Consider the following 20,843-nt stretch of genomic DNA (forward strand, 5'->3'; position numbering starts at 1 on the left):
AACAACAAAAAAAAACCCCAAACCAAAAAACCCCAAAAGGGTATATCTGTTTCAGTTCTGAGTTCTGTAAATTCAGATACAGTCACTTGACAGTGAACTTTTGGGAGAAGGGGTGGGCTTGTCACGATTATACAACTGAAAGTGTTCAAGGCCTTCTGAAGAAGCTCTGAATATACCTTTTACTACTTCCTACTAATACTCTGGAAAATTAAAAAAAAAAAAATCAGCTTTCATCCTGATCATTAGAATCAGGATAGCAATTGTAGACAGTCCACTTTAACAGTGCAGCTGAATAGGGTTTAATTCTGCAGCTCCTTCAGGTTGTACTGAGAGTAAGATTTATGCTGAACCAGTTTCACTTCTAATTTCCCAGGAAAACAGTCACCTGTCCTTACTTTGCTTTTTGATATGCAAAAGTTTACAGACTATGATTGACTCTGACCCTCCTATATTTCAGTATGTGCAAACTCTTGGGGATGTAAATAGTTTTTCTCCCTCAGAACTTTAAAACAGAAAGGAATATCCAGCCCTGTAAATTAAAGACAGGACAAACTGAATAACTTACATAACTGGCACATTTTAATTGACCGTGTTCTCCCACAAAATGCAGCTCTTACAAATATTAGTAGGCACTACTGCCACCAGTTTTTATTTTTGCAATTTCACTGATTTACCGGTTGTTGCAATTCTCTGCAGATAAGAATTTTAAAATGCTGGATTTTTATAAAGACAATATGTAGTTCTAGTCTGCAAAATTGACTGTGTGTCTAATAGTGATGTTAAGTCAACCTAAGTTTGCTGGAAATATTAATAATGTAAAACTAATCAAGGTGCACATTAGCACAAATGTTTTTAATTTTAAATATGCACTGAGCAAAGGAAAGGGGCAAAACAAATTATTTAATTACAAACTTGGTCGAGTGCCTAATTGCCTCATTTAAAACTGTGCGTGTGGGGAGGCTGAGAAGTTTAGAAAAATCCAAGTAACCAAGTATCTAGGTTACTGGACAGTTAAAAAGCTAATGCAACTGTCTGGATAAAAAACATTATTCAAAAGCAATTCAAATACTGAAAAAGATTTCAAATTGAATAGTTTTTATTAACATGGTAGTCATCTTTGTAACATGTGCACACACACTCGCACACTCTGAATTATCTGCCTGGAAAAAAAAAGAAAGTCTCTATATGTCAGGGGAAATTAAACATTAAAAATCCGTTAGAATTTCATAATTATAGGCAATTATGTCCACATGACTACAAAGCTATTGCCGAATCTTTCCAAGGAAGCAGAATTTCAGAGAAAAAAAATTTTGGGGGGGAAATTCAGTGGCATAGCAGAGCTCTCAATATGAGAAAGCTGACATAATGTGGACCTTTGCTGTGAAATTTGTCTTTGCAAAATATGGGGAGAAGTTTATCAATGGGCAGAAAATAAGAAGGCGGTGTGAAGTAGGCTTTTGCAGAGTCGATTTTCCTCACAGTATTACGCGGGGGTCATTGAGAAAAATGCTTAGTCCTTCTCTGGAACCAGTTTCAGAACTTTTCCGATTGCAATGGTCTTACCTAAGCCAAGGAAACAAACAATACAGTTACACACATTGTGGAAAAAAATATGCACAGTCTCTTAAGAACACAAAAGCTTTTCCCAGAAACACAGGCTGTCCAGTGTACTAGAAATAATATAGATAATAAATTTCTGTGTTGTATGATGAAAGCACCAGTATATTTTAAAAGTACAATAAAAGTAAATAGAAATAATAAAACCTGTTGTTTTCATATTAGAGTATACATTACAGATCGTGGAAAGTGTGCTCTGTATTCTGTTAAGTAGAATGCAAAGCTGAATCCTTCTGCCGGATCTGTTTATTTCTTTTAAAGATAACAGTTGTATCTTTTTGGACTCTCAGTATAGACACTACGGTATTTGTATCCTGGGTAGACATTCCAGGATGCATTAGGAGAACAGTGCTCATAGTTCCTCCAATTCAGCCCTTTATCTCAATAGCACACCTTTTTGAAAATTATTCCTCTAACATGAAACGTACTAAATTCTAGCAAGAACTTCAACCAACAATTTTTATTTACTTTCTGCTGTTACACAGACACAATAATTTCAACTAGATGTTGGCATTCTAATGCTTCATTGTCATGCACAGTCTATTTGAAATAACGGTATTTTTGCAGCACTCTTACCCTCATCTCTTAAGGTAAAGCGACCCATCTGAGGGAAATCTTTGAATGTCTCAAGGCAGATAGTTCCTGCTGTCCTTAAACGGGCAATGCATACTTGATCTTGTTTCACAAAGCGAGGCCGTGTCTTACTTTTTTCTCCTGTTTTTTTGTCCACCAAGCAGATTAAGGCCTGTAAAAGAGGAAATAATATTTATTATTATTAATAGCTGTGAATGCTAAAGCAGTGGTTATTTCTTTTAAGACTTACTGCATAAAATAATCCATCTTCACTGACCACACTTTTCAGAAGATCTATGCTAACAGCTACAGCCATTTTTGGAACTTTGTTTTATTAGTCGCTCTAGAGAACTCTTCACCCCAGCAAGTACATTGACTAGATTCATATAACAACTTACTGTTATCTCAACTTCTTCAATACAAGTGTGGATGTGCAGCACAGCATTGTAACCTGGGCAGATAATGGATTTGTGCTCAATTATCACTATCTGTAAGAAAAAAAAAAAAGTTCATTTCTCCTTTTTTCCCCCAATCATAATAGAGCAGAGAAGAACCAAATAAAACTATTAAAATGTAATTCAACACACAAGCATAACATCTTTGTTAGATGAAGACTTGGAGATGACTAAGTTGTTTCTAACTGAAGAATTGTTTTGACAAGATCTTGCTTTCTAGGTTATAGGTGTATCAAACTTAACTGAGAAGTTACATTCAAAACAAACAACATTTTTTAAACTCAGACTGACGATGTCATAATAGGCTTGTACATTATTGTCAGTTATTTTAGAGATACGATAATAAATGATAAGTCTCAAATGAAACTTAAAACTGCTAAAAATTAGGTTTGGTTGAACAGGCAAAATATTTTGATGCTTTTTACCCACTTACATGGCAATCAAATGTTATTTTTTTCTACCTGGGCATCAAACGTGCGTCCAGAATGACACAGGTTGTTGGAATCACAGAGAATAAATCCTGGCAGGATCTCTTCCTCTTCAATCCCTTTCAGTCTGATCTTTAAGTTTTCACCAGGGGCTACTGAATCAGTTTCTACATCATCAGAAAGGATTCCAAGAACTTCCACGTTGTGCTTTAGGCAAAAAAATGCAGTTTTCTATTATGAATATTTTAGTCTGGTACAAAATCATTTCAGTATAACAAGATTTCAATAAATAAACTCGTTATCATTTAATTCCATTGTATTCAGTTCTGTAAGCTTCAGAAAACAAAACATTTGAGTGATGAATTATTAGAATTCAAAGAGTGTATTTATTCAAAAAGATTTTATTTCATGTAATTCTATATCATATGTGTTCAATAGAAAGAAAGCGGATTTTTTTTAAAATCTACTATGTCTCAAAGTAAAATTAGTTCAAAAATTTACTAAGATATGAGAGGGACAATAGATGCATACTGTCAACTAAGGAGAATGCAACCTACATTGTTGTACAGAGTTATTACATTCCAAATGAAATAGCTTGAATATGAATGTGATCCATGAAATCCTTCATAACCAGAATTCTACAAGATCTATTTTTATCATCTTCTCCAAAAACAGATGCAGGAACGCTCTAAGAAGAAATCAAAATTTATTTCCTTGATCTTTCTATATACTGTAATGTCTCTTCTGATTTTGTATCTTTCTGTGTTACTAGCCAACATAAAACACAGGAGCTTTTTCAGAAAAAGTTCCTGAAGCTTAGGTTAAATACTCATTAACTGCAAAAGCAATTAATAAAAGAAGAATGTCATTAAAAACACTGGATATTTCCTGAATAAAAATTCTGTAATAGTTTGGTTAAACGCATTTAGAACTTCTTATTTTCTCCTACTCAACTCCAAAATAACAAGCAGTTTTATAAAAAGCTGTTGTCTGTTAAGTGACCTTAAGAAAGCTTAAGTGATCTTAAGTAATCTTATGGAAGCTGACATACTTTGATTAAGAAATACCAGCTTTCAATTAGCTATAGATGTGGTGTACATTTGAGCATCAAGACATTTTCTAGCCAACTACCTCAGTGTAAGAACTGGAAAAAGTGCCGGGTTAAATCAAGATGACAAACAGTTAAGAGCAAAATTTCACTTTTTTCTTTGTAAGAAGGGAAGGAAAGGGAAGGGAAGTAAGGTTTGATAAGGGAAGCAAACAACCATTAGTTGAGTACACTATACTTGTCTTCTCTATCTCCCAAACTATATTTTCAAATTCTTTATTTTTATATTCTCTTCAGGGCAACAAAATGATTTCAAATAGCAATTTTACATTAAGTAACAGCAGCCTACCTGCACAACCTACTCTTAACTAGAGCCATCCTTAGGTCTTTTGTGGGCCCTCTAATAAATGCAACACAAAACACTTTAAATAAACTGCTGGTTTGTAGCACTAGTGTTTTAGTTTACAAAAGAGATATAATGTGAGCTATGAATGCTAAGGAATTACATGACATGCATACATGTATGCGTATATACACCTAGGAACGTCAGTTGTTACTTGAGTCCTTAGTTCTTCTAAACTGAATAGAAATTGTTCTGATTTAAAGTAGTAAATATATTTAAGAATCAAGCTGTTTTCAGAGTAGAAATATTTTCTAAATACCTAAACCTTCCCATACCTTGTTTGGCATCATCACAAGCTGCTGTCCTTTGCAAATTGAGCCTGATTCCAGCTTTCCAAGGACCACAGTGCCCATATCCTTCATGAAAATAAATTATTACATTAAAAATTAAAACATTTCTTTCCTCAAGAATCTGCTTTATCATACTTAGAAAAATATAATTACTTAACCCTATGAAGTTATAAAGCACAACAATACTTGATGTTTTGGAAACTGTTCTCATGAAACATTACAGATTAAGAGTTTTAATGTCAGTGACTTACTTCCCCTGTCATTATTCCACAGTTGGAAACTGAAACATATCAAAGACAAAACAATACCCTCTAGAAAAACAATAGTCAATTTACTGCTTTCTGAAAATAAACCACTTATCTTTTCAATACTATCATTTTAATTTGTACCTTATATTTGTCCACTATTGGCAGCCTGATTGGTCCATCAGCTGAACGGTTGAAGTTTGGCAAGTTATCCAGATATGGAATAAATGGTAATCCACTAAAAGCAGAAGGCATTAGTTTTAATTATACAAGCACCCATCTATTTAAAAAGAGTGAATAAATGCAGTTTCACAAAGGGAAATATTTTCATATGTTATTGTTATCGCTGTGTCCTCTAATAGATAGCTGTATCCATCATAACATCCCATTAGTGTTCACATTACCCAAGCTAACACTTTATACCTAGGATGTGCACATAGTTATGTCATATTTTAGGTATATTTTACACATTATTCCCTTGACAATCTTGCTAGATACACTTACTATGTTTTGAATATTCAAAACCCATCAGCTAGTTTCAAACATGATTTTTGTTAATGTTTTAACTGCTATGAAGAATAATGGAAAATATGATATCTAGTACTCCTACTTGTGGCTTGTCACTAATGATAATACAGTTTCAAGCAAACTTCACATCAAAACAATTACTCATCCTAGCAATGTGATCAATGCAGCATCACTGATAAATTGAAATGGTAAGGCGTTTAATTCCACAAAGGCAAAATTTAATAAATACTAATACTTTTACAGAATCTGCTAACTCCAACCTTCTATGGCTTTCATATTCAATTAATTACATGGGCTCTGTGTTCTTCCTGCCATACTCATATTTCCTCAAGTACTTCAGCCAATAATTCTTAAACACAGCTGTAATATGCCAAGCTATACTTCCAACTTTCATTGTAGCATTTACTTCTATTGAAATGTAACTAATATGCAAGCCATTGAATTTAAGATACATACATATACCAAGGACAGAATTCGGACTGTTCTTTAAGGTTTGCTCCAGTGAGTCCCGAGCAGGGCATGAAATGAATATCTTTCTTGGGATTAAAGCCAACTTTCTTCAAAAACGGGACCAGTTTCTCTTTACATTCCTCGTATCTATTGAAATGAGCAGTACATCAAGATAAACTTGAATTTTTCAGACATGACATAATAGCGTGCTTAACAACAACAACAAAATCAGCCTTATTTAAATTCTCAGCAGTTATTTTGTAAGTAGCAAAACTAATAAATCTCAGTGGGCTAATTGCATTTTCTCCCCAATCTTTCAGTACAACTGAATAGAGCCTATTTCCCTTATTCGTCTGCTCCATAAAACATAACTAGTTTTCTCCCATTGACCAATTAACGGATGGATAAACAGCAACATATGCTAGATAAGCTTTTAAGCAAGAGGTACAGGCCAAGATACCAGGACAGACAAAGTAGACAGCTACTGAGATCATTCTGCAGGTTTTCATGCTATCGATGGCTTTCTTTCTTCCCATATTCTATATCATTTCACAAGACAATGCTGTTTTTCTCTATTAGACTTGTTCCCTTTGGTTTCTGCTGAATTCAGTAACGTCAAAAACTCTAGGAAGGTTGGGGCACAACCAACAGAGAACAATTGGCCTTGCCTTATTCAGTTAGTACACCACACTGATGTAAGGTTGCATAATCCCTCATAGCTTTCCTCAAAAACTTTCATGATTCTTGACAGCATGACAAGTTCTCTGACAGCTATTCTTATTGCAGGAAAAACTGTAACCTGTCACTACAAAAACATCTCTAGGGAAGGACTAAATTTTGCTTTTTTAGCAACCAGCTTAAGGGAGCAAGACAAAAGCCTTAGAAAGACCTAAGTTTTGACACTCAGGAAAATTAAAGCTCTGTAATAATATTTGAGCATTAAGACAGAAAATGACCCTTATTACTACAGTAAGTAATAACTTACTGTAACTTTCTTGTTATATTTACGTGGCCATCGCAAGACTCCCTTCCTCCTTTTCAGAATGCAGTCATGAATCACTTCATATATCACTTCATATATTATGTGCTCATTCAGATTAGCTTATAAAACAAAAACTCCAGACTACAGGGTAGATAAATAGAAGGTGAACAGGAAAATGCTGTTCTCACCAAACTTAAGCTAGGAGCTTAACAGACACATGGCCAAGCAATCAAGAACTGGCAAATTAAGCTACAGAAAGCAAAGTAATTCCTCTCAGGTTCAATATAAAGTTTCAAGGTTTCCAGAAAAAAAAAAAAATAGGACACAAAATAAGTTAAAGAATAGTTTATTTTGATATCTTCTGATGAAATTTTTATTTTTATTTTAATGTTAAACTCACCTTTCATTACTCCAGTTTACAGTTGGATCATCCATTTTATTAATAAGAACTATTAAATGTTTTACACCTGCTGTTTTTGCTAACATTGCATGTTCTCTCGTCTGTCCACCTTTTTCAAATCCAGTTTCAAACTCTCCTTTTCTTGCAGAAATAACCTAATTAAGAGTACATATTTTAATAATAAGCTCTACAGTTCTCTCAGTAGAACAACAGACAATGGATAATATTACCTTAATCCAAAATAACTTTGGTAGTCAAAATTGATAAAAGCTTGGAAAATATACTGGTATAACCTTAATATTATGCATCAGTTTCTGCTCTAATGTATATAAAAACCACACAGCAATTGTGAACTATTTTAAAAAGCTCTTCAGTTACTCCAAAAGATTCTTAAGATTTTTAAATTTTGGCTACTTTAGCCAACCAAATGAGTAAATAAAATAAGTCAAAAGCATAATTCCACAATACATCCAAAACAGAAGAGTCTAATTTGCCCTTACCAGCACTGCAAGATCAGCTTGAGAAGCTCCACCAATCATATTTGGAACAAAGCTCTTATGCCCAGGAGCATCTAGAATAGTGAAGTGTTTCTTCTCAGTTTCAAAGTAGGCACGACCTACTTCGACTGTTTTACCTTTGTCACGTTCTTCTTGGTTTGTGTCTAGGGCCCATGAAAGGTACCTACAAAAAACAAATATTGTTTTTATACTAATTATTGCTTAAGTATGAACATTCGGTTATCATAAAATTTCTTTTTTCCTTAACAATTCTTAATCACACAAACACTACCAAACTAAAGCATTTTCAACACCAATAGTGACTTTTTTGGAATGTTATTTGAATTTTACTGCCCAGTGCTAGCTGTCCTACACATAAACCTGTGCAATTCTGAACAACAGTTTTCAATTCCTAAGTTCTCCAGGTATTATCTAACCTCAAATACTACAGCACTGAGCTTCCCTCAAGTTTGAAAAACAAACTTGTGTGGATCGAACACAAAACAATTCCCCTTTTGAACATAATTAACTGTTCTGACTTGCAAGTATTTATTTGCTTCAAAATTTAGCAGAAGTTGGCTGAAATAGATGTTGGAGTTAAGGTTAGACAAATGAACTGAAGAATAAACTGTCAAAAAGAGATCTTTATTTCAGGCTTTATGAAAAAATAAAAATAATAATAAAAAAATCGATGAACAGAAAAGAGAGAATCCAGTACTCAATAAGTAGTAATAATTGAACCACCTTAAAAACACAGATATTTTTAAGTGTTAACTGCAGCTTAGTTTAACTTTTCTATTGTCTGAATGATTTCTAAAGAGACAGTTGCTAACTCAGCTGAGCAGTAATCAAGAGATGGAACATCAGGGACTATGTAACTCACAGACATTATGTTCAGCTCAGTGGAGTCAGAGGATGCACTAGATATTGGGAATTACAGTTGTATAATTGTATAATCATGCTCTTCCCTAGGTAGAAGATAGTTTTTTTGTTACTGTAGTCTAGATAGTGAGCTAGATAGCATTTAGCTTGTAACAGTACACGATCTTATGCACTGTAATCATGCTGTTGTAAACCACGGCTGGAAGATTTCAGTCAAACTACAGGTCCAAGTTTTTCTCAGCTTACAGAAGTCAAACAGGAAACCAATGCATGGGTAGCTGGATAACAAAGCTTCTTTTGCACTTTTGTTTTTAAGAAAGGAAATATGTCTCTGAAATTTGAACTACACTGAAGTGTATTTATTTTTAAATCATAAAGTAAAATTGCTCAAATTTCAAGACTCTCAACATACAAAACAAGATCTTTGATAATGACAGATGAGCAATATTATCTGTTGTATATCAGGATGTACTTTAAGGAAAAAAATAGCGTTCAATTGCTACTCTCTAACTAAAAAAAAAGAAAAAAAAAAAAGAAAATCTGTGTCTAAGTTGCCCATCAATATTTAGGAATGTTCCTAAATATTCATTATCATGGCCAACTTCCCACAGAGGAAATTATGCTTGCTTGATAAAAAAAAAAGTAACACACGTCACCCTTTCTACCCCTCTACCTCTCACATATAATACAGTTAATTCAGGTCAATGCCCACTCCTAGAAAGTTCCATTGCTGCTCACTTGCTAAGAATGTTTTTGGCTGCTGCTGTTCCAACTCCCCATTTTCCCTATGACAGCTAAAAATGAAAAGCTTCGAAGTAAAATCAATTTTCCAGGAGCTGTTTGACAGAGAACACAGGCTGCCATATGTGCTCCGTGTGTGTGTACAATAAACAAATGAAGAAAAACACACCATAAACAAGACCCCAAAATCTATACACGAGAGCATCGTCTTGCCTGGTAGAAACTTAAGAACACTAGACCTCATGTGCTCTCTCATTTTTCATACAAATAAATGTTAATGCCAGAACTATCCACTTGATCTCTTCCTGTATCTCCTACACTGACAACTTTGATCTCCATCTTTTAGATCCCTCTCTGCTGTTTACAGGTGAAAGACACAAATTGAATAAACACAAACAAGAGATGTTTGAGAAAAGCATCTGATTTGTATTCCTTTTACCAGGCATGGTTTTAAGATTTAAAAAAAAAAAAAAAAGAGAGAGAGAGAAAAAGGGGAAAAAAGCAGCAAAACCTGTTTCAATGTGAATTGCACTGTTCAACATAGCCCTGGATAAAGTAGTACTGGAAGAAAACAAGTGGTTCCTTCCCTCCCAATCCAAGCCCATTTCAGTAAGAAGCAAGTCCTATAGGAACAGAGATGAAAAAACTCATTTTCACAATGCAAAGAAAACAGCACGCTATTATCTTCAATCATTTTCATACCAGGTTTCTCTGTTTTTTTCTTTAGCTTCTCTTTCATATTTTTCAAGTGTTCTTTTATCAACCATTCCTGTCAAATACCTAAGAAGGGAGGAAAAGAAAAGTAATTTTACATAAACAGGAATGTAGTTCCAAGTAGTTAAATAGTTATACTATTCCTCCAGATTATTTTGAAGAATTGGATCAATCTCATGTGAATAGCAGTGGATTTTTTTCTCCAAAAGAGGCCACACAATTATTTGTAGGAAGTGCACCATCACTGCTTTATGACAGATAAATATTTTTTGTAAGCCTACTTGTAAAATGTTCTGCAGTAATAAGTTTTGAAAAGAAACTACATCTGATATTTATATATTGGAGATAGGGGTAACTAAGAAAAAGAATGAAGTGAAACATCTCTAAAATTTAAAGGAAAATATTTTTTGTCTCGTTCTTTCTACACATAGCAAGTCATCTATTATTTTAGCAGAGATCTTTCAGTTACCAAAACAGGTTAATGAGGAGCATACAGTTTTAAAACATCACAACACTCAGCTTTTTCATTCACATATTTCCAACTTATCTTCCAATAATGGTAATCTGCTTAGTTTACAACGGAAAAAAATCAGCAACAGTAAACAGAACATTAATGACTATCTTGGCAGGCACCCTTTTCCTTCCCAGTCCCCTACAACAAAGTGATGTTCTATAAAAATGAAAGACCACAGAAAAATTCCTACCAAAAAATCTAACAAAACAAACCCAACAAACCGTTCAGGAACGTAACACATTGGTAGGAGTGTTAAGAACAGAAATTTCCTCATACATCGAGAACAGACAATCAGATAATAAAATGCTAATTTGCTCTCGTATGAACTACAAGGTTAAATGTAACATGACAGCTCCAACATTCCAATTTTGTCAAAACAAAACAAGATGAAAATGCCAAGACAAAGACCTCTCTCTTATGCTGAGAAAATTATTTTAAAATTCTAGGAATACTTAGCATCAGCAGGACAGCATTTATTTCTTCATGCACCACATTCCATTTCTTGTTTTTGACAAACCATAAGATCGAGTTGCATTTATTTACTTATACCCCATAAAGTACTGCATTTTCTAGCCACTATTTTTAAAATAGACTTTAAAATTACCATTTTAATTTTACATTTTAAATCCAATTAAATGTGATTAAAATCAAATTAAATCAAGTTAAGCCTGCCAATGTTAACACAGGGAATAAGCACTTTTTCTTTTAATTCTCATGAAAAGGACAAAGTTAACAATCACAAGTAATTTAAGAAGCATAATGAAGAATAGTCACATTCTTAAAAAAAAAATAAAAATCCATTGAGGGTCTTTTTCCCCATTTAATAACGCATGCTTTTGCAGTTGTTTCCATAAATTGAAACTCTTAAGGTTAGACCAGCTGAAATTAAAAAACCTTCAAAGACAATAAACAGAGTGATGCTTTATCATAAAAATATTAGTCCGATGATTAAATTCAGAAAGAATATAACTTATTTTACTTAATGCATTATAACTCACAAAACAGAATAGCAAATCTAAAAATTTCATTTGAGTTTCCTTACATTATTTGTCCTCCAATAGTTGACTTGCCAGCATCTTAAACAAAAACAAAACAAAACAAAAAAAAGTTAAGTCATTCTCAATTTAAAATAAAGTCCCAGGGGGAAAAAGAAAGCAATTATGAACAAAGTCATCTAATTTGCTTCCAAAGATACAATTCCTAGATTTAATCCAACTGATTTTTTGAAGCATCTCTCAGTTTCCCTTTTATCCATGAGTCAACTGTCAATTCATTTACATTAAATAAAAAAAATAATGCTTTAATACATATCAACATAGCATCATTTGTAACTAAAGAAAACTTAACAAAAGGGAACCAGCAAAAGCATGGGGTAAACACGGGTATGAAGCTCTTGCAAAACCACTTTCCTTGCTATCCTTCATTCTTTTACTAACTTCTAGAGGCCGCCCTTTATTTAAAATAGAGATGTACCCCTCTGACCCCTGCCTCACTTTTGTGCAACTCTGCTCTGAATTTACCTGAGGACTAAGTTACAACATTCAACACTCAAAGCGCTAAGAGATTATACATGTAAAAATATAGAACCCATGATTCAAGTCCTTTTGTACTTTTAATATCACAAGATTTTTCTGGAGCTTGTTGAAACTATTCAATTGGGATGTTATGCTACAGGTTTTAGGCTTGCATTAAGTTGATCTGTTGTTTATAGTTATATAATTTTTTATCTTCTGAAAAATAATTTCTGAATTAACAATTATTAATAGTAAGAACCTCCTGAGAACATTTATAACAGAAAAGAAGCATTGTTTTCTGATTCTGTCATTTGAGTCACTATCACAGATTTGTAACTTCGGCACTCAGAAGAGCAAGTATTTGAGAAATCACTGACACAGATGCCACTGTGTCCAAGAGAACACAGACAAGTCCATCCCTGTCACTCTTCCCCTGAAAGACCTGCTTTAAATTACTTTTTTCCAAAACATCATTATTAGGATGAATGCTCCTATTAACCACAAGGAAGGATGAATAGCTGCATCCCAAGAAAAAACAGAATTAATTTCTAATCTTTCCAGACAATACACAATACAATACATTACTTCCCATCCTTACAACTTACCGACATGCCCAATGAATACTACATTTACATGCTCTTTTTTAGGAGCACCTGGTGGTGCTACCACAGATTTCGGTTTTGGTATTTCCTCCTCCTCTTCCATCATTTCCTGAGTGCCTTCTTCCGAAGGTCCTGCATCCACTACTGGACCACTTCCTTGTTCTGCTTCACTTGTTTCTTTTTTATGTTCCCATGACTCTTCTGGGGACATCTCTGTCTCTCCATTTTCCACTAAAAATTAACCAAACAGATATACTCAACCAGATCAAGAAACTAAAAGGAATGACTACTGAGGCCCTATCCTCAACATGCAATCAAAAGATATCGATTGTCAAGTCTGATAACATCTTTTTATGTTGAAGAGGCAGATGCTCATTTCTGAAATAGTTATTACTAGAAGCTTTTGCACAATCTTATACGCTAACATCAGAAAACACAGGCAATTAAAAGATTTCTGTTTTAACAAAGCAAAAATTTTATGGAGGGAAAAAATTACCTGAAAATCAACACAGATATTCATGCTGGTTTGAATCCATAGAAAAATATGTTTAGAAAGAAAAAGGGAGGGATAATGGTTTAAGTTTTCTCAAAAGCCATAGAAATACAAGGAGAAATATACTATTTTCATGTTCTGATTATTCATATTACTAACATTTTTCATTAATTGCCATTTCATATGTTGCACTTCATATCCAAAATGACTTCTGAATAAAACGCTGCTTTTTCCAATGTAATCCAACTGCATCTGTCAATGCATACTTGTGGTCAGTTATCTCTTTGCTAATCTAAGCATAAAGACTTGATGAATATTAGTAAGGACCAAGGCACAAAGGCTCAGTAAAGTACTCTTCAATTTTGTTTGCAATGATTCAGCAAAAACAACAACAACAAAACATTTGTGGTTATTCTATAAACCCATTATAGTGAAATGAAACAACTTTCATCTTACCAACAGATTCTGAAATTTCCATGTTAACAGCAGCATTTGAACCTAGGGGAAAAAAAGGACTCATTAAGTATATGTGTTTATCACAACAATATCAAGAACATAGAATAATAGAGTAAACTAATAAATGTGTAGTTCAGACGCTTGGGCACTTCCCTATGCTATTTAACACAATCTTATTCAGTTTTAAAAGTTCTGCTTCATGCAACGTTTATGGCCTTCAAAAAACCAGTTGGACCTTATGTAATTTGCAGAGCCTGCTCTAACACTGTAAATAATCACTGGTAACAGCAGTGATGACAAAGAATGAATTTTAGAAAAAGATCATACATACATTCAAAAGTGAGATTCTTTGTTATACTCACGTTAAGTTGTATTTAATGGAGCTGCACTGTGCTGTCAGAACATAAAAATTACCTTCATAAGAGGCTGTCTGCTCCTCTGGAGAAGTCTCTACAGGTGAACCTGCGTAGAAAAAAAGTTTACTAAAGTACACTGGTGTAACCAATTTCCACACTTCTATATAAAGGACCGTTCTTTCAAGAAGTGTATTGAAAGACTACTTCCCCCCACCACCCAGCAGCACTAACTATAGTCTCCAGGCACTTCCAAAGAGTGCTCCTTCTAAGTTGTAAAAATAATATACCAGTTCAGAAAATAGTTCCTTATCCCTCAAAGACACACTAAAATAAAATTTTATTTTAAAGGAAGCAATTTCTCTATTCACAGTATTATACCCCATCCATCTTTTTGGGAACACTTGCTGGTTTAACTGTTAGTATCTAACTGATGTTTAAAACATGAAAACCAGCTTGACTGTACCCAGCAAAACGCGTTAGCAGTGTCACAGTGTAGCGAAAGATTCTGCCAGCTTCACCTTACAAGCATACATATAATACTGTTCTGCCTCCTAAACGTTCCTCCTAAGCATCGAGTATAAGACTGAAACAAGCTAGGCAGAATAAATTATTAAGGTCTTCTGTAGAGTCATTAGATGATATATTCATACGCCTACTAAATTTGCCAGTCTTCGTAAATACTCCGATATGGCCACATTGCCTGGAGGGACCTGTCACCAGTTGTACGTATCAAAGGCAGAGGTACGTTTTCTGGGTAGATCATTCAACCTTCTCCTGCACTCAGTCATGCCAGTAAACCATATGCTGAGGTACAGCTAACTATTAAACATATAAGAGTGATATGGTCACATTAATAGTGCTACCACCTGATGTTTTTGGACATCATTCCACGCCATCAGTAGGTATTCTATAATTATCTCTAAAATCTTAATCTGTTTAATTTACTTCTGGTATAAATTCAAAATTCTTTGAAGGAAAGAAAAAATCATTTTTTACTTCAGCCACATGCCAAATACCAAATTCATACCCTCTATTTAACTGTACCCATCAACTTCCCTTCAGTTCCACTATAAAAGCAGAGATCTTACGGCATTACTTGCTCTATATTCATAATGGGACCTAGTGAAAAAAAATCCCTTTAATAGAACAAAAACATGCAGAAAAGGACCTGATTCTAAACCTCTTTGCTTTAGCACTGTTTGTGCATTTGCTGCAGACTTCTATAAACTGGAGCAATGCTGAAAAACTGGAAGAGATCCAGATAACAAAGCTTGCAGGCAGGGTGAATGTGGGTCAGAGCATAACACCCAGTGAGCAGCAGCACAGAAAGGGCACAGCAACATAGAAGAAACCGTTCAGAACAAGGTTCCCTACACTCCTGTATTATATCGTTTATGATCTACATGCCAGAGTCCCAGTGCCACAGGATCAAAGCTTTAAAAGAATGATTTGGCACAGTAAGTAAAAGCAGAAGAGTAGACTATCTTGAGATTCTCTGCAAGAATTATTATTGCCATTTGAGAACCAGGAAAAATCAAAAATGTCCCACTTGAGCATGGTAAGCAGGTGGCACAGAACTTAAGTATGAACATAAGGCTAATTTTACATAAGCAGAACTACTTTCAATACAATGTCATTTCAGCAAGCCTCTGATTTTACTCCCAAAGTTTCTCCACAGTGAAAAACATGACAGTGTTTGTGTACTTGTTCACAAAGAGAAGATCTACAATTAGTTTAAAAAGGATGAGAACAGAGTTCATTCTCTTGAGGAGTAGCACTCCTGAAAGCATGTCCATCTGTTAATTTTCATAATCTAAGCAAACTAGAAAAATGAACATATTTTGTGAATGGATGCCATACAGCACTAACGCCACACAGCACAGGGACAAGACCTATTCTTCATTGCCACAGCCACTGATTAAATTCCGGTCACTTTAATACATAAAGTAGTAGATGTTTTACAAGAGGTCTCAGACTTACATAAGATACCTACTGCTCCTTCAAAGCAGGAAAGGAATACAAACTGCTCTCAAAGAATTCATTGTGAAGGAATTAAGTAAAATAGGACTAATCAATTTCAAAAAGAACAGGCATTAAGTGATGAAAAGAAACACCCTTCAGTAATTTCTTTCTTCTGCTAAGGAATTTCAGGTTAAGGCAGGTTATTCTAGGCATTGGTACATCGCAAACAAGGTTAGAAAAGAAAAATCTGAGTTCAAAGTTTCAGATTTGTCATTTGCTCTGTGTGGAAATGACCAAACGCCCCGAAGTATACTTTAAGACAAATCAGCCCCCAAGGAAGGGGTGCAGTTCTACTTCTTAAACAGCTGGGTTGCCACATTGCACTCTTCATCTTTGCATCAGCAGTATTGCACTTGTAACTACTGAGGCAAAGAAGCTGGGCTGATCAAAAACTGAACTACCCCCTGACCCAGCAGCTTTTGGATGCATCTGCTCTCTAAAGCAATTTATCAGCTGGTAAGTGAGCACTGCTGTTGCCACTCCAGAGCAGACAGAATAGCTCTCTCAGTAATTCAAGGAAAAACACTTGATCTTTAAGTTCTTAAACAGTCTAAGCGACATTTGGATCATGAGGGAGGGAGGGGACAGAGAATAATTTGGATCTAGTTGAAATAGGCCTACTACCTAGGAGTCAACACTGGTTTACTGCATGAGCAGACAACCAAACCCCACACAGTCCTGGCAGCAAAATGTTTTCAAACAAATTCAGAAGACTGAAGTAACCTTGCTCATTTCCCCTGGGCATAAAAGACATTGTAATACAATATCTTTAAAGATGAGGGAAACTGAGGAAAGTTCCAAGCAGCCCTTTGAACTTACCCCAACCTTTCCAATACACTCAAGTAGATATGCAAAGTTCTAAATTTTTGCATTTTCTGGAAGTCAGTGAAGTAACAACTTCTAAGGTTAATACAGTTTACTATTGTTATAAAAATATTCTATACAGCAAATGGAACACAAAGAAAATCTAACACTTTGTCATCGAGCTTAACAATTCTAGATTCTCATCTGTGAGCATAACTCTGGTAGGATTCTCATCACATTAGTTAGATTCAAAATGCAGTTTGTGTGAAATGTGGCTTCAAAGTCATTACATGTCTTAAATGATATGAAATTGAAAAGTTAAGTAATGCTTCAAATTCTTGGATTTACGTATGGCTAACAACTGAAGTTTTATGCAGCACCCTTTATACTCCAACCCTCCTCAAACTTTAAGTCAGGAACAACAGTTGCATTTCTTGTTCACCACCTTACAGGAGGTGAGCAGTTTATCTTTAGGCCTCTTGAAAAGACAAACTACTATGGCTCTGATTAAATCAATGCTGAAAGTAAAAGCATTGTAATTATCTACTGGTAGTCCAAAGTTGCATTTATCTATAGGTAGACCATTAGACTTCATGTAATTCAGTCTAGTCAGAATAAGGTTTAAAAAAAAAAAAAAGGAAAAAGTTTTAACAATATTCACTGAATGCATGATCCCAAAAATGAGTTAAAAGTTGCGCTACCTTAAAAACAGGATGATTTGTGTCTTTAAATACAGCTGATGACCTCCAAAAAATCCTGTAAGAATTCACTTTGCCTACTTAATTCATATTGTATCCTACTACAGCTGATGCATTTGTTAAATACTACATCAGGTGGCGTACTCGCAAGCATTTTTGTTGTACAGTAGTCAAAGCTGCACAAGCAGATCCAATAAAATTGTCATTCAATCTTCAAAAATATTTTTTAAAGCTCTATCTAAACCAGAAAGTGAACAACTCTGAGAATTTCTGCTTCCTCTTTGCCAGAGCAAAAAATTAATTAATTGGCCTGGAAGGGTATGCGGCGCTAAAGGGCATGATTTAGCGATGGGACGTGGTAGGTCCAGTTGACAACGGGACTTACTTTGAAGATCCTTTCCAACATAGATGATTCTATAACTACAGTTCAAATACAGTCTTATAGGCAAATTTACATGCTAACCAGCAATGACAGCTCCATCTTTATCTGAACTGGAACATTCACCAGAAGTACAGAATAAGCAAATAGCTATCTCCACATAAGCAGATATTGTTCCGCGGTAACTGGTAAATCCTCAGAAGCAGTTACCTGAGCCACAGTGCAAACACCTTCATAGAATCTGCTATCATGGCTCAAAGAGAAGCTATAACTTGCTTCCATGCATAGCAGAACTCGGCTCTCAGACTTCTCTGTTGCAGAGAGAGTTAAGAATCCAGGCTGGTACTTTCAATACAGGGTCAATTAGATGGTTTGTACAACAGAACAAAGAGAGTGGAAAAACAAAGCAAATGCAGAAATAAAACACATAGAGACAAATTCAGTTTGAAAGAAGCCTTATCTACAAGTCTGAGACTATACAGCAGTTTTGTTGTTGCCTGTATTGGAACAACAAGTTCCTTCCCAGGAATTCCTGGAAGGCTAGAGATAAGAAACGCACCCACCTTATGAATCCCATCACCTTTTGTTTGTGATTTGAATACCTGAGTTCAACAGGTATTTACAAAACAGTCGTATCATTACAAAAACTTTCATGAATTACATTACAGATGTTTGTTCCCCTTTAAAAAAAAAAAAAGGAAAAAGGCTATTACACCACAGTAAACTTAAAGGTCCAAATCAAACCTACAGAGCAGAAGAATCAGAATGAAAGAGATTCTTAAGTTCTAAAAAAATAAAAAAAAAATAAACAACCCAAAAGATATTCTAAGAACAAGTTCTAAAGCTAAATGAAATAGTTCATATTCAATATTTTAAAATACACAGAAAGAAAAGATTTTCAGAAGTTCACTGTAAGTAATTCAGGCAGTCATTTTCTAAGTTCATTTACATCCGAAATTACTTTCTTCTCTTCTCCGACTTGCTTCATATGCTAAGACCCAGCTTGAGGAAGAGACAGTTTTGTCTAGCTTTTAAAATGAACCAATATAAGAGCAGTTTTAATAGTTTTAATATGACTTAGTAATATTCATTTAAAAATACCACTTGCTTTGTATTCATAGGATTTTATTACACACTAGCTTAGTAAAAGACCCACTTTTTTTCCTTCCTCAGTGAGGACACACACATTAAGTTTATCTTATACAAAACCAACATGCTTCTTCACAACTGAGTCTAAGAAAGCTTATGGTGATTTTAAGAAATACAGTGAAAAATAAGAGTTTCTTTACAGCCAAGTATCTGTGCTGAAACGACATAATGATTTCTGAGACAATCAGAAGAAAAAAAAAATCAAGCTCTCAATTAAACTACTTAATGTTTCCACTCTATATTTGAGATATATTCTTTCATGGATATATCTCAAAACCTGTAGGAACAGAAAAAAACCCCTGCATATCCCATGGATTTTTACCAAATTAAATTCAGGTCTTAAGATTTATGCACACAAGTCGCACATTTCAGTATTGAGTCACCTGTCCTAAGCAAACTTTTGTATTGAAATTGTATCAACTTCGCTTTCATACAAGCCTCTTCATCATACGCATCACTGACCAAACACTGTCAGTTTTATTCCTTCACAACAAAATCACCTTTTCGACTTAGCTTCAGGCAACTACATGTTGCTTGTATGTGTTGCATCATAAAACTGGAGAAAAACACAAGACTTAGTAAAACTGAACTTCTACTAGACTGCAAAAATTATTCCAAATTATTTCTGTATGCGCTTTGATAAAATAGCTAAGTTTTAAGATAACACGATGCTCTTCAATATGTTAAATCAGTAAGCTAGCTCGGGGTGCCAGAGACATGGCCAGCAGACCGCGCACAGATTCCAGGACAGTTCATCTAATCCACAGCCTGGCTCCTAGCAGTTTGCCTTTCACTGGAGTCATGCAAAGGCCACAAGCCTGGTGAGTTATTCCAACAGGAACAACGCAGTGCTGGCTACCTGCCTGCAGACAACTCAGATGTTGACAACCAACACCAGAGAGGCACCCTAACTGCACCACATACGTATACGATAGCTGGTAATCTTGCAAGGTAGTGCCAAGACATACAGCCTTTCTCATGCTGAAAGAGGCTATGCAGGTCAGCCATCAAAAGCAGCTGATAAAGGACACCAATGCTCTAAACAGTCAAATGATAACATAACTCAAGACCTTTTTTTGATATATAACTTATACCATGTCTTAGTATTCACATGATAGCACTAGATTTCATTCATATAAACAGTTAAGGTTACAGTTACGACCTATGAACACTAGTGTCACCAGTTCCCTATATGTGAGGAAATTATCATCATATGGCTACTTATAAGCTGGTATGAGTAAGCCACATAAACTCATAACCCATTTAAAGCTAGCTCAATGAACTATTAGTTTTAGGGAAAAAAAAAAAACTTTACTTAGTCCAACTCCTGGCTGCATACAGGACCTCTCAAAATCAAACCCTTATGTCTGAGAGCACTGTCCAAATATTCCTTGAACTATGGCAGCTTCGTACCAGGAATGCTGCCCGTTCCAGCACTTGACCACCTTCTCAGTGGGGAACCTCCTCCTAGAACACAGAATGGGGGGCAAAGCAAGACATCACCAATTTGGAAGTAATTCCACCCTACTCTGGAAATTACAGGCTTCAGATTGGAAGCAGAAGATACTATAGGTCCTTTGTTTCTGGTTTTAAGAAGGAGAAA

The 20,843-nt window shown here is 34.9% G+C and overlaps 1 protein-coding gene across 1 annotated transcript; it reads right to left on the bottom strand.

The window, feature by feature from the left end:
• Positions 1 to 557: 557 nt before the first annotated feature.
• GSPT1 (G1 to S phase transition 1) lies at positions 558 to 14,356 on the bottom strand. Its single transcript, XM_010719719.3, has 14 exons — positions 14,247 to 14,356; positions 13,833 to 13,874; positions 12,887 to 13,114; positions 11,810 to 11,843; positions 10,242 to 10,319; positions 7,920 to 8,100; positions 7,420 to 7,574; positions 6,044 to 6,184; positions 5,204 to 5,297; positions 4,800 to 4,880; positions 3,107 to 3,280; positions 2,589 to 2,678; positions 2,194 to 2,362; positions 558 to 1,563 (listed from the first exon to the last, which is right to left on the bottom strand). Exons 2-14 carry the CDS (start codon positions 13,852 to 13,854, stop codon positions 1,511 to 1,513), a joined length of 1,500 nt encoding a protein of 499 aa, XP_010718021.1. The 5' UTR covers positions 13,855 to 13,874; positions 14,247 to 14,356; the 3' UTR covers positions 558 to 1,510.
• Positions 14,357 to 20,843: the final 6,487 nt, after the last annotated feature.

Source organism: Meleagris gallopavo, chromosome 16 (assembly GCF_000146605.3).
Source record: "Meleagris gallopavo isolate NT-WF06-2002-E0010 breed Aviagen turkey brand Nicholas breeding stock chromosome 16, Turkey_5.1, whole genome shotgun sequence".
In the NCBI taxonomy this organism is placed as follows: domain Eukaryota; kingdom Metazoa; phylum Chordata; class Aves; order Galliformes; family Phasianidae; genus Meleagris; species Meleagris gallopavo.

Coding starts and splice junctions, on each gene's coding strand:
- GSPT1 (XM_010719719.3), bottom strand. CDS start 13,854: ATGGAAATTTCAGAATCTGTTG. Junction 10,320..11,809: donor ACTATTGGAGGACAAATAAT/GTAAGGAAACTC, acceptor CTCCCTTCTTAG/GTATTTGACAGGAATGGTTG. Junction 2,679..3,106: donor GACGCACGTTTGATGCCCAG/GTAGAAAAAAAT, acceptor TTTTTCTTACAG/ATAGTGATAATTGAGCACAA.